This window comes from Leopardus geoffroyi, chromosome B2 (assembly GCF_018350155.1).
Source record: "Leopardus geoffroyi isolate Oge1 chromosome B2, O.geoffroyi_Oge1_pat1.0, whole genome shotgun sequence".
In the NCBI taxonomy this organism is placed as follows: Eukaryota; Metazoa; Chordata; class Mammalia; order Carnivora; family Felidae; genus Leopardus; species Leopardus geoffroyi.
The window spans coordinates 29,835,764-29,856,795 of record NC_059332.1 but is presented as its reverse complement, the minus strand read 5'-3'; the positions used below and the strand labels follow the sequence as shown (position 1 = coordinate 29,856,795).

The following is a 21,032-nucleotide window of genomic DNA, read 5'->3' as shown; positions in this document are numbered from 1 at the left end:
TTAATTGTGTCCGGCTTTAGACAGTACTGCGCCTGCGCGCATCTCTTTCTCTCCTCCTTCCTGGGTGAAACCGGATTTTAGAGCCGCCCGCCAAGCATCCCGCTTTGCGCAGGCGCAGTCAGAGGCGGAGGCCGCGCCCAGGAGCGAGGTGTAGGGGGTGTGGCTAAAGGGCTGAGGAGGCTCTCGCTCTGGGTAAGGGACGTTCGGGAAGTGTCAGTTGGGGGCGGGAGGGGGGTCGAGAGGGGGTACGGGGGTGGGTTCAGGGGTCTACAGGGGAAGAGGGGTACAGGGACCAGGTAAAGGAACAGATGAGGTGGCCCGAATGGCCTTAGAGTTCAGGGTCCAGGAGGGTAGACTCGGGTATCTGTAGGAGAGGCGGGGGGGGGGGGGGGGGGGGGGGGGATGGGGTGGAGCGAGAACTGAGAACCTGCTAGAGTGCAGGGAAGCAATTGGGAGATGAGGGGGGAGTAAGGGATCGGAATAATTCCTTCAGGAAAAAATCCGATTAGGCTGTAGCGAGGGTGATAGGAATCCCAGATTGGGAGAAAATAGGTGAATTCTGGTGGGAGGGTGGGGAGACTTTGAAGAGACCTCTCTTGTGCTCTAGGACTCTGGAAAGAGGAGGGTAGGCGGCAGGAATGGCTGCAAAGGGCATAGTAGAGAGAAACTAAGGAAAGTTGATAGAAGGGTTTGGGTGAGATGTCATGAAGCTGGTTTTTCTGCCAAGGGATCTAGGCTGTCTGGATTCCCAGGGGACCTGGAGAGTGTCCTGCCCTACACGTGGTCACATTCATCTGGGGCCAGGCCTTGGGCCAGTGCTGTAATAGGGAAGGACCGGGCGTCATGGCTTGGTGGTGTCTGGATGGGCTTCCTGAAGGCCTTGCTGAGCCATGGAGAGAACTCTGGAGATTGGGCTCACAGCCCCTGCACTGCATACCTCCTTCCTCACCTCCGACCAGGAACAGCAGAGACTGTAGGAACTTAAGGAGGAGGGTAAAGGCTCTGCCCAGAATTCTAAGAGTATGAGTAAAGACTAAGAGCTCTTTCTCAACCTGTCTCAGTTAATTCCCTCTACCTGATGGTTATTGCCATAGTTCTATCAGGAGCCAGGTTGGGTCAAGCAAGTGATCTTTGGGTATTTCCTACTTGGGAAGTTACTAAAGGATTATGATTTTGTTATTGTGGGGCTTTCTCTTTGGAAGGTGGCCTGAAAATTGATCTGGGGTGTCCTTGTTTCTCCTGTTGTCCAGGAAAACATAGATGACTGGACACAGAATCTAGAGACTTCAAGTGATGTGGAGATGTTTCGACCTTCAGGTCAGTGGGACCAGGCAAGGGGACTGATGATTGTCTCTCCCTCGGAAACTGACCATTTTTGTCATTGTGTGTGATTCCTCAGGTTCCACTAGGCTGATTCCCCCATCCCACTTCCAAGCTCGTCCCCTTCCAACTCTATCAAGAATGGCTCCCACCTGGGTCTCAGACATTCCCCTGGTCCAACCCCCAGCCCATCAAGATGTCTCAGAGAGGCGGCCAGACCAGAGACCTCAAATGATAATGTGGGAACAGGATGTTTCTGGCAATGTGCAGGAGCCAGGGCGGAGAGGCAGGTAGGGATTCATTGTTGCTCTTTCCTTGGGTTTTCTTGCCAGTGAGCCGCCTTTTTTTTTTTTTTTTTTTAAATGTTTATTTTTGAGAGAGAGAGAGAGAGAGAGAGCACAAGCAGGGGAGGGGCAGAGAGAGAGGGAGACAGAATCCGAAGCAGGCTCCAGGCTCTGAGAGGTCAGCACAGAGCCCAACGTGGGGCTCCAGCTCATGAACCTCGAGATCATGACCTGAGCCAAAGTTGGATGTTCAACCGCCTAAGCCACCCAGGCGCCCCTCTGCTGACCCTTCTTCACTGAAATAGATTCCTTACCCTGTTGCAGCCCTTAGTTCCATAATTTGTGCATTTTTGTATAAGCAGTTACTGGAGCTTATAATGCATAAATAACAAGGCAATGTGCTGGATGGGGATAGCAAAAATGAATGAGATACTGATATCAATGAACTAAAAATCCTAAGGGAAGAGGTAGATTGACCAACAACCGACGGTAGGTAATGAGCATAATATGAGGCAAGACAAAGAAGTGCAAAGTAGGAGTATAGATAGACTGTACTATGGTAGTATGCATTTATTCTGATGGAGTGCTTGCCATTAGAGCCGGACATGCTATTTGTCGATGTTATGTCTGTAAAAATTCTGATTCTTGTTCTTGATGTTTCATGTGTGTCTTTTCCCAAATGTACTGGAATGTCATTCTGCCATTTTGCTCTGGAGTGGGATTGCAGGTGGGTCCACCTTGGACCCTGTCCAAGAGGAAGGAGCATGATGACAAAAGAGGAACACTGGAGTGGGGGTCAGGAGACAGAGACTGCTGCTAGTTTGGCTACCAACTAGGGTCCTTTGGCCAGTCACTTAATGTCTCTAGGCTATAGATCCCTGCCAGTTTGTTTGTTTGTTTGTTTATTTGTTTTTAATGTTTTTTGATTTTTGAGAGAGAGAGAGGAATGTGTGTGCAAGCTAGAGAGGGGCAGAGAGAGAGGGAGACAGAAAATCCAAAGCAGACTCTGCGTTGTCAGTGCAAAGCCCAACATGGGGCTCGAATCCACAAACCATGAGATCATGACCTGAGCTGCAGTCGGACACTCAACCGACTGAACCACTCAGGTGCCCTGATCCCCGTCATTTTGAAAGAAAAATCCTGTGGTTCTGGGCCTCAGTGAAGGAGTTGCATCAAGAGCCATGTTAACATAAGCTGGTTTAAACTTTACAAGATACCAGTAGACTGTGTAATTTATCGATGTGCTATCAACTCCTCATATGGTATATCTAACGCTCAATAAATGCTTTTAACTAATGCCTGGTCTCACTCTATTGATACTGGAAGCCATGACCTCTCTTCCTCTGAAACTTCCTCAAACTTTTCCTTGCCCTTAAATCAGAATTCAGAAATCTCTGGGTGTCTTCCAGCCTCTCCATTTCAAAATGTGTGGCCTGATGATGTGTGCATTTGAAGTTTAATGCATCTGCCTGTACATAGCTCTCTCAACAGAGGTCATATTCCATGATCTCAGCTAGCCTTTAGGTCCTGTGAGCCCTGATAGTGGACCTAATCTGCTTAGTAGGGGCATGATAAATGACAACAGTGATGGAAGTGCAAATATCCCCATGGCCCAACTTCATCCCCCTCATCTCCACACACAGGGCAGAGGGACCCTCTTCTGTCTCCGTTTGTCCCCTTGGCCACCCTCCCAGCACCAGAGACAGGTCTCACTTGTGCTAACCTGTCTTTGAAGGTCTGTGGAGCTAGAGGGGTCACAGGCCTTGAGCCAGCAGGCTGAGCTGATCTCTCGGCAGCTGCGAGAGCTGCGGCGACTTGAGGAGGAGGTCCGGGTCCTGCGGGAGACTTCGTTGCAGCAGAAGATGAGGCTGGAGGCCCAGGCCATGGAGCTGGAGGCTCTGGCTCGGGCGGAGAAGGCTGGCCGAGCTGAGGCTGAGGGCCTGCGTGCTGCCTTGGCTGGGGCTGAGGTTGTCCGGAAGAACCTGGAAGAGGGGAGCCAGCGGGACCTGGAGGAGGTTAAGAGGCTGCACCAAGAGCAGGTGAATGTGGGGATGAGAAGGGTTCAGCTTCACAAAGGTGAATGGGGCAAAAGCTTCCCAGCAAACAGCAGTTTTCGCAGATCAGGCCCTGTGAGCAGTGGAGTGATGAGATGTTCGGTGAGGGCGAGAGAGCAGATGATCTGGAAAGAGGGATTTGGCTGTTTTGGTCTTTATCCAGATTTCACTTTTCCCCCCAAGACTCAGGTGACCTCCACCACCTGAAGCCCTCCTTCCCCTTCCACTAGGAGGTAGTTTGTCTTTCTACTTCACTCCAGGTAACCACTTCGTGTGGGAGCATTGTGGGGGTGGTGAGGAGGGTGGGAGAGGGGTCTTAAGGTGGACTGGGGAGGGGAGATGATTCAGTCAGCAAGCCTTGCTCAGTGTTTACTCTTTGCCATCTCTGAGATAGGAGCTGGGACTCTGGGGAGGGCAAATTAGCCTGAGTCCTTGTGGGTGAGGCTGACAGCCTAGTGGGGGACATGCACATTCAACACCTAATTCAATCCTAATTCATTCTTTGCAACTGGGAGAAATGCCATGCAGGAGAAGGACAAGAGAGCCCTAATATGGTCTGGGGGGTTAGGGAAGACCACCCTAACCAGTAGACATGCTAAGAAATGAAACCATGGGTGAATCTCATTTTTTTTTAAACATAATTTATTGTCATCCATTTTTTTTTTTAAGATTTTATTTTTTTAAATAATCTCTACACCCATCATGGGGCTTGAATTTATAACCCCAAGACTAAGAGTCACATGGTCTACCTACTAAGCCAGCCAGGCGCCCCTGGGTGAATTCCTTCATAACCTCAGATTGGGGAAGGCTTTTCTACCTATGAATCCAAATCCAGAGCCATTAAAAGACTGATACATTGGCTTTGTAATATTAAATTTAGAAATGACAAAATTAAAGAGTATATACAGTTCATATCACAGGAAAAGGCTAATGTCCCTCATATGCCTAGAAATTGACAAGGGAAGGGTAGCAATCTAGCCAGAAAATGGACAAAGGAGATAGTTCAAAGAAAAATATAAATGGCTTTTATATTTATGAAGAATGCTTCATGATAAGAAATTGTCATTTGTGCTAAATAGGAGTTGGCTGGTTAGCTGGCACATGGGGAGGTGATGGGAGCTGGCCAACATTGGTAGCATGGGGGATATGAGGAGGCCAGAGGGGCTTGAGTGCTGGAGATAAGAGAGGCCCTGGAAGGTGTGTGGACAGTGAGGCCTCGGGGCCTGTTCAGAACTTTGTACTTTACCTTGAGAGCAATGCGCAACTGTTGAAAAGTTTTCAATAGGGAAATGACATGATCAGATTTGTATTTTATGTCTAAAAAGACCAGTTTTATGGGGCACCTGGCTGGCTCATTTGGTGTAGAGCATGCGACTCTTGATCTTGGGGTTGTGACTTTAAACCCTAGGTCCGGTGTAGAGCGTACTTAAAAATAAATAAAATAAGAAGACCAGCTTTGTGATTTAAGTCCAAAATGATCACTTCATGGTATGGACATAGGGCTGGAGGGGGCAGAGTCCTCCCTTCCTAGAGCTGCCTTTCCAACAGGGTGTGGCAGAGAGCTGTGTGGAAGCAAGATCATTCCAGATGATGAATAGGTGGTAGGATGGAGCGGGTGGTAGGGGGCCTAGGGAGGCCTTCTGAGCAGGTGACATCGCCCGAGGTCTGAAGAGTTGGGGGAAGCCAAGCCTCAGGCAGACTCCGCTGTGGGAAAGAGCTGGTTTGTTAGTGCGGAAGGGAGGGCATTGTGGCTGGAGCAGAGTGGGCAGTGGAGAGCGGTAGAAGCTGAGCTCAGAGAAGTGGGCAGAGGCCACGGTAGGTCAGGCTTCACAGGCTGAGGGCAGAAGATGGGTTTTGTTGTCTGTGCCATGATAAGCCGCTGAAGGCTTTTTTGTTTTTTATGTTTATTTTTGAGAGAGAGAGACAGAGCGTGAGTAGGGGAGGGGCAGAGAAAAGGAGACAAAATCTGAAGCAGGCTCCAGGCTCTCAGCACCAAGCTGGACATAGGGCTCGAACCCAGGAACCATGAGATAATGACTGAATTTAAGTCAGCTGCTTAACTGACTGAGCTACCCAGGCATTCCAAGCCACCAAAAGCTTTCAAAGACTGGTCAGGAGTGTGTTGCTGTTGTACAAGCCAGAGATGAGGGTGGCTTGCTAAGGTTAGTGGTGGTGGAGACAGAAGTGAAGGGGGGAGACTGGCAGGAACTGCTGATGGATTGGAAGGTAGATGGAGGACAATGAGGACTGTCTCCATTTTGCCATATGCAGTTGGGTGATTTGCTGGGTTGTTGTCTAAGGTCACAGAAGGTAGGGGTGAAGGGACAGGGCCTGAGCAGGAGCGGATTTGCCAAGTCCAGATGTAGTGAGCTGGCTCCTGCTGTGCCCTCTCTTCTCTCCACAGCTCTCCTCTTTGATGCAGGCTCATCAGGAGGCTCTTTCTAGTTTGACCAACAAAGCTGAGGGCTTGGAGAAATCTCTGAATAGTCTGGAAACCAGGAGGGCAGGGGAAGCCAAGGAGCTGGCTGTGGCCCAGAAGGAGGCTGAGCTGCTGCAGAAGCAGCTGAGGTAAAGGGGGGGTGGACTTAAGGGGGACCTGGTGGTTGGTGGGTGTGGTGGGTCTCCAGGGTGCCTCACCGATTGCTGCCTTATTCCGACCCCAACCCTAGCAAGACCCAAGAAGATTTGGAAGCACAGGTGACCTTGGTTGAGAATTTAAGGAGATATGTGGGGGAGCAAGTCCCTCCTGAGGTTCAAAGCCAGACCTGGGAATCAGAGCGACAGGAGCTTCTAGAAACTGTGCAAGTGAGTGAGTACAGGGTGCCTCTGTGTGGGGGCCGGACGTGGGGTGGGAGGGCTCAGGGATCAGATCCTGGGACGGGAGTGGCCCCCTGAAGAAGAGCACAGTGCCCAGGAACGAAGGCAGTGCTGTCGAGGGGCAGCGTGCTGCCTGCTGCATGAGGGCCTGTGTGGAGGTTCTACAGAGGCGGTGGCTCTCGCCCTCCCTCTCCCATACGCAGCACTTGCAGGAGGACCGGGATGGCCTGCACACCACAATGGAGCTGCTGCAGGTGCGTGTGCAAAGCCTCATGCACATCCTTGCCATGCAGGAGGAGGAGCTGGCCAGGAAGGTAGGCCCCTGGTGGCTCTGTGTGTGTGGGAGGCGTTCGCATGCTGCCAGAACCTCCTGGGATCTTCTTTTCTGTGAACACTTCTTGCTGTGACTCTTGTTGCTTGGTCGGGTCAGACAAAACAAAACGACACCCCACCCCCTTCCTCTGCCCCCGCCAGGAACCCACACTTCCACCCTTCCTCCACCCCGCAGGTTCAACCTTCAGATTCCCTGGAGCCTGAATTCACTAGGAAGTGCCAGTCCCTGCTGAAGCGCTGGCGTGACAAAGTGTTTGCCCTCATGGTACAGCTGAAGGCCCAGGAGCTGGAGCACAGAGGATGCGTGGAGCAGCTGAAGGGACAGGTTGCCTGACTCTCGCTCTCTTTCTCTCCATATTCCACCCCCCCCCCCGCCGCAACCCCTGGCTCCTTACATGAGGGATGCTACTTGTCCAGCAAAGATTTATTAAGTGGCTACCATGTGCTGGGAACATAGCCCTGAACAGAGACAAGTACTACTGTCAGGGAGCTTGCATTCTGGAGCAGGGACCCACAACAGGCAAGCACACAATTAGATGATGTCAAGGAATTATGTGTGCTTTAAAGAAAAATGTAAAAGACAAGTGACGGAAAGAGACCATGGCGTCAGCCGGCTTTAGGTAGAATGGTCAGGAATGGCTTTTCGGAGGAGGTGACGATGCCCAAGGATGGCGGCATGGGCAGTGGCAGTGAGTCTTTGTGGGTATGTCACAGGTGGTTCCTCAAGGGGTCGGGGGGCACATGGAACATGCTTCTGAAAGGAAACCTGGACTCAGACTCCATTCTCAGGAACCCAGGCTCATCTCCCTGCATGATGTTCTCCCGGAGACTTTGGCACCAGCCCCTTCATTCCCAGTGCCCCCCTCCAGCTTTCCGCTCCAGCTGTGCCCTGTCCCGCATCCTCTCCTCCCACAGGTGGCAGAGCTCCAGGAAAGAGTTGTGGCCCAGAGCCAGGAGCAGGCCATCCTGCAGCGCTCCCTGCAGGACAAGGCCGCAGAGGTGGAGGTGGAGCGGATGGGCGCCAAGGTCTGTGTCTGAGACAGGCGGAGGCTGAGGGAAGTCAGGGATGTCCCCGGAGTTGGGAGGGGACCCCTCTTTTCATTGTATCCTTCCCAGGCCCTGCAGATAGAGCTGAACCGAGCCCAGGAGGCCCAGCGCCGGAGGCAGCAGCACACGGCCACAGCTGAGGAGCAGCTGAAGCTTGTGGCCAATTCTGTCAGGAGGTATCTGGGGTGGAGGGTGGGTGGAGTAGCATTTCTGCTTCCCCACCTTCCTGGGCACCTTGGAGGTTAAGAGTTTCAGGCAAGAGGGGCTGGAGAGCTGGCCATTGGAGGATGCAGGGCTAGAGGTGTGTAGCCCTGGAAAAGTCCCTGTGCTGGTTTTCCCCTGGGGCAGCCTGCTCCACATTCATCAAGGGTCACTTGTTATGACTCCCATGCACGTTTGGCTGGAGGCGAGGCCGTGCTTGCTCCTGTAGTTCAGTTCCCCTGGGAGGATCTCCACCTTCAGAGTTGTTCGAGGATGGGGAGTGTGGATACACTTTTTCTTTCTTTAAAATTTTATGCCCTGTTTAGTTCGAACCACGTTTTAGTCTATTTTATTTTATTTTATTTTATTTTTTTAATTTTTAACATTTATTTATTTTTGAAAGAGAGAGAGAGAGAGAGAGGAGCAGAGAGAGAGGGAGGGAGACAGAATTCGAAGCAGGCTCCAGGCTCTCAGTTGTGGATGCGGGGCTTGAACCCACAAACTGTGGGATCATGACCTGAGTGGAAGTCAGGCACTTAACTGACTGAGCCACCCAGGTGGCCCTCTATTTATTTTAAAGCTGCACACCTACTGGCTTATTTGATATTCCATCTGAAATGTATGCCAGTTTCCTTTTCAATCAATTGCAAGTCTGTGTCTCTCATACCAACTTCCTGGGATTTTGCTTCTTGACTCTTGTTTTATAACCTTTAGAAAGACCTCTAAAGGAGAAACATACTTTCTTTGTGTGGGTAACAGCCCCTCCTCAGCTTTGGACTTTGGGATACTGAGGTGGCCCTCACAGTGCTCCTGGCACAGTGCCTGGCTTGTCATCTACACTCTGTAAATGTTTACCATTACCATGAGGCTGTTCTGAATGGATCACGTAAGAATATTGGTGTAGCAAAATTGTGGTGCCGGATAGGTCCTTACCCAACATCACCTTCTATTGGATTTGTACCTGGAGGACTAATTTCACTTAAAAATTATGAAAAACTTCCATTTTGCACGGGATTGGAGAGACTAGTTATAACGAACCACCCCAGATTCAACTCCCTGCATGGGCCTCCTGTCCCCAGGAGAGCGGGAAGGTATGCTGTACACAGGGTTTTACTTTGGCATCAGGACATCACTGAAATGGTTGTTGCTAATGATTGGTTGCCAAAAAGTCCATGAGGCTTAAAACAACCCCGCTCAGATTATTGCCAGGTTTGTTAGATAGTCTCTAGATGGCCTGGAGACCTTGTCAGAAAATGGCTTTAAGGGGCACGTGGATGGCTCAGTTGGTTAAGCATCCGACTCTTGGTTTCTGCTCAGGTCATGATCTCACGGTTGAGTTCGAGCCTCACATCAAGCTCTCCACTGACAGTGCGGAGCCTCCTTGGGATTCTCTTTCCCTCTCTCTCTCTGCCCCCACTCCCCCCAATAAAGTAAATAAAAACTTGAAAAAAATGGCTTTAATAAGAGCCACAGGAGGTGTTGGAAGCATCTGCTCACACCATTTTTTAGATAACTGATCTCTGCTGTGCTGCTAGGGATATAACTGTCAGCCTTTGTCATTCGTTTATTTTCCAATTGGTACAGACTTGGACTCTCCTGGGGTATTCCACCCCTGCCCTGAGATGCAGGTCCTCCTCCCAGCGGGGGCTGTGTAGGCTTCTCAGCTTTCATGCACCACGCTGGTCCTGCTTTGGGCACAGCCAGCTGATAAAGCACGGGTATCTGGCCTTCACTGGTATCAAGGAATTGTTGGAGAGAATAGCTTTGATCTCTAATGCATACCAGTGATCAAAAACTAGGTTATGAGAAATAAACCTTGCAGGTTGCTTGAAAAGATACACAGTCAGGTAATGCTTTCTTGGGGTGAGGGCCCCTTAGAAAACTGATGGAAGTTATGTACTCTGTTTCTTAGGAAAAGTGCACCTAAATGCTGTATACCCAGATGTGGCATACAATACCAGATTACCAAAGCCAGGAGACATGTTCAGGCGCCTGCAGGCAAAAAAGTCCAAATCAGCTAGAGATGAGCCAGCTTTATGGCACTCGTTGTAGCCTGTGTGAATCATTTGTACTGAACTCTACTGTGTATATGGGCTCTGGGTCCAGATGAGGTATGTGACCCCATGAAACTCATTCTTGCTCATTACTGCAAGGCTCTTGTTAAAGACACTGATTGTGAGGACCCAAATGAGAGGCTTACTGTAGGTTTGGGGACCAAGCATAGCTGTGCTGTCCTTATGAGAAAGGGGATCATTTTTTTTAATGTTTATTTATTTATTTTGAGAGAGAGAGTGTTGAGCAGTGGAGAGGGGCAGAGAGAGGGAGAGAGAGGATCCCAAGCAGGGCTCCGCATTGTCAGCGCAGAGCCCCATGAGAGGCTCGAACTCACGAACTGCAAAATCATGACCTGAGCCGAGTTCAAGAGTCAGACACTTAACCAACTGAGCCACCCAGGCGCGCTCCCCTCAACTGGATCATTTTTATCTAACACACACCAAAGGACTTAGGCTCTCGGGTTTTCTTCCTTATTTGGCTGAGGAGCTCAGGCGTGACTGGCGGGACAAAGAGTTGGTGCTCCAGCCCTGGCTTCAGCTTCTCTTTTCCCTGCTATGTTCTGCCCTTCCCTGCTCCCCACATGTTAAGCAGTAGAGGATAGAAGTTGTCCCTACAGGTCGCATCAAGTCCTTTTGGGAACGAGGTGGGGTTGAAGTGTCGCTAACCTCATGTCTTCCTCAGCTTCCAGACCTGGCTCCAGAGCACCGTGGCTGACATGGAACGGGCCACCACACGGCTTCCCAGCCTCAGCAGCCGAGTCAGCTATGCCGTCCGCAGAGTCCACACCATTCGGGGTAGGTAGGGCAACTGCCAGACCCACTGTAGCCGTCTTCCCCCATCTTTTTCATCCCACATCCGTCCCCCTGCCTACATGCCACCAGTCCCTGAATCTCTTCCCCTTGCTCCCCTCTTCCCTTTTCTCCTCCTCGAACTCCTCTCTGTTGTTCTCTGCCTTTTCTCCTCCAGGCCTGATGGCTCGAAAACTGGCCCTTGTTCAGCTGCGCCAGGAGAGGTGAAGTTTAGGGCACTTTGAGGTGGATGGGAAGGAGTTAAGGTGTTGTTTGCTGGGACCCCAAACAATGAGGACTGAGGAGGGATGGGGGCTTAGGGATCAGGCTGGGTGATTTCCTCTCTTTCTCTTCCCTGCCCCAGCTGCCCCCAACCCCCACTGGCCACAGATGTGAGCCTTGAGTTGGAGCAGCTGCGGGAAGAACGGAACCGCCTGGACACAGAACTGCAGCTGAGTGCCCATATCATCCAGCGGGAGGTGGGCCAGGCCCGGGAGCAAGGTACTCTTGGTCCTGGAGTCCCTGGGCTGAAGCACAGTGCCTTGTGGGTGGAGAGGAGGGAAGAGCTGGGGCCTGGCAAGGGGAGGCCTGTGAGTGCCGCCTCTTCCCAGGGGAGGCGGAGCGGCAGCAGCTGAGCAAGGTCGCCCAGCAGCTGGAGCAGGAGCTGCAGCGGACCCAGGAGTCCCTGGCTAGTGTGGGGCTGCAGCTGGAAGCAGCTCGCCAGGGCCAGCAGGAGAGCACACAGGAGGCTGCCAGTCTCCGACAGGAACTGACCCAGCAGCAGGAGATCTATGGGCAAGGTGTGCCGGAGGGGAAATGGGTTTACCCTGGAGGACTGGGGGGAGCAGAGAACCAAGGCTACCCCTGTCACACCCCATTTGCACCTCCCCACCCCCCAGCTCTGCAAGAGAAGGTGGCTGAAGTGGAAACTAGGCTTCGGGAACAGCTTTTAGAAACAGAGAGGAGATTGAATGAGGCTCGGAGGGAGCATGGCAAGGCAGGTGAGATTTGCTGGGATGCACATGGGCTTCTGGGGAGATTCAGGAAGTGTTGGACATAGGTTTTTTAAAAGCTGTTTTGGTAGTATGCAAATAATGAAGTTATCAAGAAATGGCACAAATTCTCAGGTGGTGAGCACACTCAGGTAGCCAGTGCCCGTATCAAGCACTGGCATGTGACCAGCCCTGAGCCTCCTAAGCCCCTCCCAGCCACTCCCCTTCACAAAGGCAACACCCATCCCAACCTCATACCAACAGTTACCCCCAATTTTTTTTTTCCCATAACACAATATGCATTTATTCTCTCACAGCCCTGGAAGCGAGAAGCTAGAATTCTGAACTCAAGATGCACACAGGGTTGGTGCACACAGAGCCTAGAGGCTCTGAGGGACAATCTGTTTTATGATCCTCTCCTGCCTTGTGGCAGTTGCTGGCAGTCTTTGGTGTGTAGGCACATCATTCCATTCTCTGTCTCCATCTTTACATGGTGTTCTTTCCTGTGTGTGTCTACCCCCAACATTTTTTTTTCAAGGGTTTTATTTATTTTTTTTGCAAATTTGTTTTTGTTTTTTTGTTTATTTATTTTTGAGAGAGACATAGCTCGAGTGGAGGAGGGATGGGGGTGGGGTGTGGAGAGAAAGAGAGAGAATCCCCAGCAAGCTCCAAGCTGGCAGTGCAGAGCCTGAGACAGGGCTCAAACTCAATGAAACTGTGAGATCATGACCTGAGCCAAAACTAAGAGTTGGATGCTTAACTGACTGAGCCACCCAGGAGCCCCTCAAAGATTTTGTTTTTAAGTACTCCGCACCTAACATGGGGCTTGAACTCAAAAACCCAAGATCAAGAGTCATGCTCTACCTACTAAGCCAGCCAGGAGCCTCCCCCCAACTTTTTATTAGGAAAAAGTTCAAATACCTACACAAGTTATGAGTCACGTAATGCCCACTTGTATACCTCTAACTAGATGTTAACAGTTAATTAATCTTTTTCAATTAAAAAAATGTTTATTTTGAGAGACAGCAGGGGAGGAACTGAGAGAGAGGGAGAGAGAGAATCCCAAGAAGGCTCCATGCTCATCAAGGAGCCAAACGTGTGGCTTCATCTCACTGCTCTAAGATCACAACGTGAGCCGATATCAAGAGTTGGATGCTTAGCTAACTGAGCCACCTAGGTACCCCAAGATTTTATTTTTTAGGTAACCTCTACACCCAATGTGGGGCTTGAACCGATCATTAAGAGTCACACGTTCCGCCACCTGAGCCAGCCAGGTGCCCAGCAGTTCCTAATCGTTTGCTACATTTGCTCTATCCATATATACACATACACTGATACATGCGTTTTTTGGGGAATCATTTAAAATAAGTTACAAACGGGGCGCCTGGGTGGCGCAGTCGGTTAAGCGTCCGACTTCAGCCAGGTCACGATTTCGCGGTCCGCGAGTTCGAGCCCTGCGTCGGGCTCTGGGCTGATGGCTCAGAGCCTGGAGCCTGTTTCCGATTCTGTGTCTCCCTCTCTCTCTGCCCCTCCCCCGTTCATGCTCTGTCTCTCTCTGTCCCAAAAATAAATAAACGTTGAAAAAAAAAAAATTAAAAAAAAAAATAATAAAATAAGTTACAAACATTATGACCATTCAGCTGCATCTCCTACAAGGAGGAAAATTTCCTACATAACCTCAATATGATTGTCACATTAAGAACATTAATTGCACAAAATCTAATATCCATTTCATATTCAGATTTCTCCTAAGTTCAGGGATGGGGAAGGTACTTTGGGTTCACAAGACCATAGGGTCGTGGAGCATTAGCCACCAGACAGAAGAGACAGTCCTAGAGCATAAATGGCTTCCCTGAGCCATAGAGCTGGGGGCCCGGTGTTCCTGCCCATCATTCCAGTACTGTTCTCATGGTGCCTCTTTGCCTCTGGGCTGCCCCACACCTGTGCCCTCTGTGCCCTGGCTTCCACATAGTGGTCTCCCTGCGCCAGATGCAGCGCAAAGCCACCCGGGAAAAGGAACGGAACCAGGAGCTCAGGCGCCTGCAAGATGAGGCCCGGAAGGAGGAGGGGCTGCGGCTGACCCAACGCCTGCAGGAGCTAGAAAGGGACAAGAACCTTATGCTGGTAGGGGATGGCAGAGACCAGGGCCCTTCTTGAGCTGGTGGGGGAGCAGAGGTGTAGAAGAAGGAGGCTCGGCTCTGCCTGGGCTTGGTGGCGTTTAACCCTCTCCTTCCCAGGCCACCTTGCAGCAGGAGGGTCTCCTCTCCCGTTACAAGCAGCAGCGACTGTTGGCAGTTCTTCCTTCCCTGCTGGATAAGGGGAAATCTGTGAAGTCCGGCCCCAGGGCCCCAGGGTCTTCAGCACGTGTGCCTCCAGCAGTAGCACCCATCAGCAGAGAGTCCATAAAAGGTAATGGTCGATGTAGGAAGGGACACATGAGGGGGACTTTAGCAATCTTTCCTCCAGGCACTCTTAATGCATGAGCATTGTTCTCCATGACCCTTGGAGGCCCAACAACCTCTCTTATCCATGCCTGTCTTGGGCCAGAGAACCCTCTCCCTCATAACTCTCCCATCCGATGCCCTGTTCTCTGCGCGGTAGTTGCAACAGCCTTCTCTTGGTGGGCTCCTATCCCTTGGGGTCTTCTTTCCCAGGATCGCTCTCTGTCCTGCTTGATGATCTGCAGGGCCTGAGTGAGGCCATCTCCAAAGAGGAAGCTGTTTCTCAAGGAGACAACCAGAACTATCCTCCTCCAGTCTGCCTCTGAGCAGCGGGCACTCTGAGCAGCTGGGGGCTCAAGGTGGGCGGGGAGGATCTTGGAGAAGTGGGGTGAGGTAGGGAGGTCAGCCAGCTGCCCTCGTGGACACGAGCTACCAAGATGTCTGTGAATTCTTCTATGGCACAATAAAGATGAATACAGTAGGAGCCATGTTGTCTCTGGGAATGGAAGGGAATTCTCCCAGCAGCCATCGCTTTCCGGAAAATGTGAGGAGTCCCACACAGCTATTTCTCTAGGTGGTGCCTTTTTCAAAACCCCTTTTCCTGGGCTGCTTGGGAAGTTTTTTGAGAAGCTCCAGGTTTTCTTTATTCTCAACTTTTTTTTTTTAATTTTTTAATGTTTATTTATTTTTGAGAGAGGGAGACAGAGTGCAAGTGGGGGAGGGGCAGAGAGAGAGAGGGAGACACAGAATCGGAAGCAGGCTCCAGGCTCAGAGCTGTCAGCACAGACCCCGATGTGGGGCTTGAACCCACGGACCGTGAAATCATGACCTGAGCCTAAGTCAGACGCTTAACCGACTGAGCCACCCAGGCGCCCCTCAGCTTTTGTTTTAAAATTCTTTACCTCTTGGGGTGCCTGGGTGGCTCAGTCGGTTTAGCGTCTGACACTTGGTTTCGGCTCAGGTCATGATCTCACAGTTTCTGAGTTCGAGCCCCACTTCAGCCTCTCTACTGTCAGCACAGAGCCTGCTTCAGATCCTCTGTCCCTCTCTCTCTCTGCCCCTCCCCCACTTGCACTCTCTCTAGAAAAAGAAAAAAAAAAAACCCCAACTCTTTACCTCTGGAAGATAATCACTGTCAGGAATGAGGAATATAAGACATCACTCATTTGACAGGAATCTCAGAGCTAAGGCGGTGTCCTTGTTCAGAGGCATTCAGAGGCTGCAGTGGTGGCTTGACGGGTGGGTCCCTGCTCCCACGGCACTGACATCAGGGCAGGGGGGACAGATGATGGACAAGTACCTAAGTGGGCAAAGCAGCATTGCCATGAAGAGAAGACACATACAGTGATGTGATAGAACCTGACTGGGGAGAGACGGCTAGATGAGGGGACAAGAAAGACCTTGACAGGGAGATGTGTGGAGACCTTTGCTGCGGAAAGCAAGCAGAGGAGCCACACCGGCAGCACTCCAGAAGAGTCCTGCGGAGGACAGACAAGCACAGAGGCCGAGTGGGAAGGGAGGACCTGGTAGAGGGGATTTTATCTAAGTCAGTAGGAAGCCCTTGGAGTAATTTAAAGCTGGGAAGCAGCCACACAATTAGGCTGATTTTTTTGTTGTTGTTGTTGATGTTTAATTTTGAGAAAGAGCATGAACGGGGTGGAGGGACAGAGAGAGAGGAGGACAGAGGATCCAAAGCGGGGTCCTTGCTGACAGCAGCAAGCCTGATGTGGGACTTGAACTCACGAACCAGGAGATCATGACCTGAGCCAAAGTCAAGACATTCAACCCAGGAGCCCCTAGGGTGACATTTTTAAGAGTTAGTTTGGCTGGCTGTGGAGGATGGGGTTTGGGTGCGGGGAGGGATGAAGAGTGGGGGCTAGGAGGGTACTGGGGGCTGGGGAGAGATGGGCTCCAGAATGGGGAGGTGGGTTGGGTTTGGCTTGGGGAGTGTGGGGGGGAAGGAGCAGAATGAAGGGTTCAAAGTGACACCACTGTCCCTCACTAGGAGGCAGCAGATGAGGTGGGGAATAGCCTGGGGAGGAAGGGTGTTCTGTTTGGAAGGCTTCCTGAGAAGCTCACTAGACCTTCAGACCAGAGGAGGCTTTCCTGAGGAAGAGGCTCTAAGGGGGTCTCTGAGAAACTTCGACAAGACTTGGACCATGGCTTAAAGGTCCCAGGCAGTGGGGGGCCACAGAGAGCTGGCACCAAGGACCAGGGAAGCAGTCACAGGGGCCGGTGAGCAGGGTTCCAGAGAGAGGAGGAAGAGGCTGAGATGACTGGGGAAGCAGAGGCAGGTCCCTCCTAAGCCTCTGGGCTGTGACTGATGGAGCCTGCTCTGGGGTGGGGAGAAGGAGTCAGAATGTCCTCATACTTCTCACCTGTCATCACCCCAGTTGGCTTCTGGATGAAATTCTTCAGATGTCACTGCTTGGGAGGCCCCCTGGGTGTCTGATGAAGGCACATGCTGGAAAGCAGTCTAGAGGGGAGTGGAAGTTCCAAGGGTAAAACTGAGTCCCAAGGGGGAGGCTCAGGGTGCTGGCTGAGACCATCCCAGCTGCATCCTGTGTGTTTAAACAGGAGCAACTCTCCCTGCTCCTCCTCGAGCGTCCTGCCTCCCAGCCCCTGTAATTATACTGCTTCCCCACGCAAGGCTTGCTCCCATTCCTTGGTTTCCAATGGCTCCAAGGGATGAAAGGTAGAAGTCCCTGTGATTACGGAGTTGAGAGCTGGGTATTGATTGCTTCAGGGTGTGTAGGGAGGAGGATGTGAAAACAAGGGTGGGGTGACCAAGGTCTAGATCATTGATAGAGCTGGGGTGGCTGGGTCCCAAAATGAGGGGGGGGGGGACTAAAATGAGGGACGCCACCGTCAGAGGTTACACATCAGCCATGGCCTTCCAAACGGGTTTGACCAGTTAGGTTCTGATGGGATTCCTTGTGTCACTGGGCTGGCCCCTCCCCAGAGATTGGACACCTCCTCTCCCGCCTCCCCTATAAAGTCTCTTGGGGTTCCCAGGCACCTAGACTCAGCCCACCCCCAACTTTGGGGGCCAGGAGATAGCCATGATGTTCAACTGGAAGCTACTGGGGATCCTGGTCCTTTACCTGTACGCCGTAGGTAAGCCAGGAGTGCAACCTGGGTTGTTGGAAGATGGTCAAGTGAGGTGAGGGTGAATTAGATGCATAGGGATGGAGGAGATTCTGGGTATTCACGTGAGGAGAAGAGTTAAAAGGTTGAAGGTGATGTAGCTCAATGTTTTTACTGGTTCAGGTGTAGGTCCATGTGGCAATTTCAATCAGAATCCAGTTGTATAGGCAAGTATTCTTCACAGCTGAGGACTGTGTGAAAGAGGGTGGGTGTCACTGCAGAGGCTGGGATCTGGGTGCCACATGGGCCCAAGGTGTAAATGGCTTTGGAGGTACAGACCAGCACAGAGACCGTGCTATTGGGGGTCCCAGCCAGGGTGGATGGAGCTTATATCAGGTCCTGTCAATTTAAAGTTGGTCAAGTTAGGGGTGCTTGAGTGGCTTAGTCAGCTGGGTGTCCGACTCTTGATTTCAGCTCAGGTCATGATCTTATGGTTCATGAGATTGAGCCCTGCCCTGGGCTCAGCACTGAGTGTAGAGCTTACTTAAGATTTTCTCTCTCTCAAAAAATAAAGAAAGTTGGTCAAGTTAATGATACCAGATAGGGTTCTTATGTCATTTTAAGATCAAAGATACACGGTAAATGTGTAAAGTTTCTTTGAGAGTTACTTTTTAAAAATTTATTTTCTTTTTCTTTTTTAATTTTTTAAAAAATGTTTATTTTTGAGAGAGCACAAGCCGGGGCAGAGAGGAGCTGAAGCGGGCTCCGTGCTGACAGCAGAGAGCCCGATTTGGGCCTTGAACTTGCAAGTCATGAGATCATGACCTGAGCCAAAGTTGGATGCTCAACTGACTAAACCACCCAGGTGCCCTCCCCCCTTTTTAAAGTTTATTTATTTTGAGAGAGAGAGAGCAGGGAGAGGCAGAGAGAGGGAGAGAAAGAGAGAATCCCAAGCAGGCTCTGCACTGTCAGTGGAGAGCCTGATGCAGGGCTCAAAGGCACCAACCCTGAGATCATGACTGGAACCAAAATCAAGAGTCGGATGTTCAACCGACTGAGCCACCTAGGCACCCGAGTGAGTTACCTTTTGAGATGTGTTTGTGGTGTCAGCTCAGGGTGTGGTCTATCTCAGAGATGCTATGCCTTCTGAGTCTCTAGCTGGGGGAGGAGGGATCTGGCCCTCATCACCTTTTACCTTTCTCCTTCCACCTCCACAGGCATCTCAGGCAACGGAGACCACCCCTCTCACCCCCCCACAGAGGCTGGAGAAGAGGATGGGTCCCCAACATTGCCTCAGGGCCCCCCAATCCCTGGTGACCCTTGGCCAGGGGCACCCCCTCTCTTTGAGGACCCTCCACCTCCTGGCCCCAGTCGTCCCTGGAGAGACCTGCCTGAATCTGGAGTCTGGCCTCCTGAGCCCCCAAGAACCGATCCCCCTCAACCTCCCCGGCCTGATGATCCCTGGCCAGCAGGACCCCAGCCTCCAGAAAACCCCTGGCCACCTGCTCCTGAAGTGGACCATGGATCTCAAGAGGAGCCAGATCTTGACCCACCCCGGGAAGAATACAGATAGAGGGATTCCCCAGAGGCATCTCAGTGCCCTCCAAGCCCATCTGAACCCTTCTGATTCCCCTTCAGTTCTCCCCAATTTATCCTCCATTTCTTTCCTCATTCTTTCAATTAATTCTGAATTCTCAGTATTTCCTGTCCGCTTTTGAGTTCCGCCCACATTTCCCCACCAGTTTTCTCTGACAACTGAAGCATACACCCCTACCTCATGTCCAGTCCTCCCCCAGTACTTGCTTCCCAACTTCCTCTTTCCCATTCCTGCCCCACACTGTGTTTTCTGCTGCCGCCTGGTGGCCTACAGCTGCAAACTATCAGGAGACCAAAACCGCGCTTCCATGAAATGGAAAAATAAAAAAAACCCATGTTTTCTTAATTTTGAATCTAGGCTGCTTCTTTGCCAATGATTAGGTCTTTGAATATTGAGATGCCTGCCTCAGAGCACAAACGTAGAGAGATCTGGAAGTAATATGAGTTCCTGGCTTGCCCATAATTATGCATAAGGATGTGGAACTCAGCAGAAGGAAGTTGGAAATGTAACTATCAGAATTACAAGGGCATTCAGACCCACATTTCTCCCATTCTGGAACCCCTATTTTGGAGAATGAGAAACCAAGTTACGTCTCTTTTTAATAGCTCATGGCTTGCACACCCCTGGCTGAACATGAAAACTTTCCCAGGGGTATGTGGGCAGGACTAAGTTCTAAGGGGATCAATTTCCAGAAGTATATGTACCCCTTCCAAAAATGAATCTGCCTGATGACTGTACCATGTTTTCGTTTTCCACTGGTGTCCGATAACAAACCACCCTTCTCCCTCTGGACAGAGAAAAGCCAAGCTCTCTTGCTCACCTTGAACTGGAGGAGAGTGCTCTTCCTAGAGCTAGCAAACAAAAATCAGTGGGGAATAGAAACTTAGCAAACAAAAATCAGTGGGGAATAGAAACCAGCCCTTTCCATCTCATTAAGAGATGCATCTTTTTTTTTAATTTTTTTTTTTTAACATTCATTTTTGAGACAGAGAGAGCATGAACGGGGGAAGGTCAGAGAGAGAGGGAGACACAGAATCCGAAACAGGCTTCAGGCTCTGAGCTGTCAGCACAGAGCCCGATGTGGGGCTCGAACTCACAGACCGCGAGATCATGACCTGAGCCGAAGTCGGACGTCCAACCGACTGAGCCACCCAGGCGCCCCAAGAGATGCATCTTAAATAAAAGCTTATTCTGTTTAATCATCGTCAATATTTGTAGTTTTGACCAACTGTGTCTTGTAATAATTGTAGTTATAAACCCACTGCAGCATAACTGTTCGTAACACAGTCTTATGGTCACAGAAAATAAATTTCAATTTATATACATATTTTTGTTACAGAGATATATGAAAAGACTTCCCCCCAAATACAATAAAATACAAAAAAAGCAATACAATGAAAATATATTTCATTAGGATAAAACTAGGAAGAGTGGAATGGAAAAAAAAAACTTATTTAAACAAAAATAAGTTTAAATTTGCTGACTGGTTAAAAGGCTTGCTCACTTATTAAAAGGGTGTTGTAGATATGAAAATGTTACAGCATTTCATCTGAATACAGTTTTTTTTTTTAATGTTTTTATTTATTTTTGAGACAGAGAGAAACAGAGCATGAGCTGGGGAGGGGCAGAGAGAGAGGGAGACACAGAATCTGAAGCAGGCTCCAGGCTCCGAGCTGTCAGCGCAGAGCCGACTCAGGGCTCAAACTCACAGACTGTGAGATCATGACCTGAGCTGAAGTTGGACGCTTAACCGACTGAGCCACCCAGGCGCCCCCATCTGAATATAGTTTGAAAGAGTGATGTGATTTTTAACAGGTAAGTATATACAATTCCCTGGAAAGTATACCCTTTACAATATTCAAACTTATGATTAAAAATGTTAACTGTTCACTTAAAAACGTGTAAAGCATACATAATTTTTTTTTTAATTTTTTTTTCAACGTTTATTTATTTTTGGGACAGAGAGAGACAGAGCATGAACCGGGGAGGGGCAGAGAGAGAGGGAGACACAGAATC

General features: G+C 50.4%; 2 protein-coding genes across 9 annotated transcripts; both read left to right on the top strand.

Annotated features, from left to right (window-relative positions):
• Nucleotides 1-80: 80 nt before the first annotated feature.
• CCHCR1 (coiled-coil alpha-helical rod protein 1) lies at nucleotides 81-18,748 on the top strand. 8 transcript variants are annotated; one of them, XM_045500677.1, is made up of 19 exons: nucleotides 81-192; nucleotides 1,251-1,317; nucleotides 1,400-1,610; nucleotides 3,340-3,643; nucleotides 6,063-6,226; nucleotides 6,328-6,463; nucleotides 6,679-6,789; nucleotides 6,984-7,133; nucleotides 7,724-7,834; nucleotides 7,925-8,031; nucleotides 10,793-10,905; nucleotides 11,078-11,123; nucleotides 11,264-11,400; nucleotides 11,511-11,699; nucleotides 11,799-11,900; nucleotides 13,864-14,015; nucleotides 14,129-14,300; nucleotides 14,546-14,691; nucleotides 18,637-18,748. In XM_045500677.1, the coding sequence occupies exons 2-18, from the start codon at nucleotides 1,302-1,304 to the stop codon at nucleotides 14,656-14,658; spliced, it is 2,334 nt and encodes a 777-aa protein (XP_045356633.1). In that variant the 5' UTR covers nucleotides 81-192; nucleotides 1,251-1,301; the 3' UTR covers nucleotides 14,659-14,691; nucleotides 18,637-18,748. The 8 variants fall into 8 exon arrangements, 5 of the variants coding, with proteins under 5 accessions (XP_045356633.1, XP_045356634.1, XP_045356632.1 ...); XM_045500678.1 differs by lacking the exon at nucleotides 81-192 and adding an exon at nucleotides 278-296; XM_045500676.1 differs by lacking the exon at nucleotides 81-192 and adding an exon at nucleotides 443-993 and having other exon boundaries at nucleotides 14,171-14,300.
• PSORS1C2 (psoriasis susceptibility 1 candidate 2) lies at nucleotides 17,318-19,361 on the top strand. Its single transcript, XM_045500682.1, has 2 exons — nucleotides 17,318-17,449; nucleotides 18,637-19,361. The coding sequence occupies exons 1-2, from the start codon at nucleotides 17,395-17,397 to the stop codon at nucleotides 18,990-18,992; spliced, it is 411 nt and encodes a 136-aa protein (XP_045356638.1). The 5' UTR covers nucleotides 17,318-17,394; the 3' UTR covers nucleotides 18,993-19,361.
• The last annotated feature ends 1,671 nt before the right edge of the window (nucleotides 19,362-21,032 follow it).

Excerpts from the sequence above, each read along its gene's own strand:
- PSORS1C2 (XM_045500682.1), top strand. The coding sequence starts at position 17,395 with ATGATGTTCAACTGGAAGCTACTGGGGATCCTGGTCCTTTACCTGTAC. Across the intron at positions 17,450-18,636 it reads CCTTTACCTGTACGCCGTAG|GCATCTCAGGCAACGGAGAC; the intron begins GTAAGCCAGGAG and ends CCACCTCCACAG.
- CCHCR1 (XM_045500675.1), top strand. The coding sequence starts at position 844 with ATGGCTTGGTGGTGTCTGGATGGGCTTCCTGAAGGCCTTGCTGAGCCA. Across the intron at positions 6,464-6,678 it reads AGCTTCTAGAAACTGTGCAA|CACTTGCAGGAGGACCGGGA; the intron begins GTGAGTGAGTAC and ends TCCCATACGCAG. Across the intron at positions 11,124-11,263 it reads GTTCAGCTGCGCCAGGAGAG|CTGCCCCCAACCCCCACTGG; the intron begins GTGAAGTTTAGG and ends TCCCTGCCCCAG.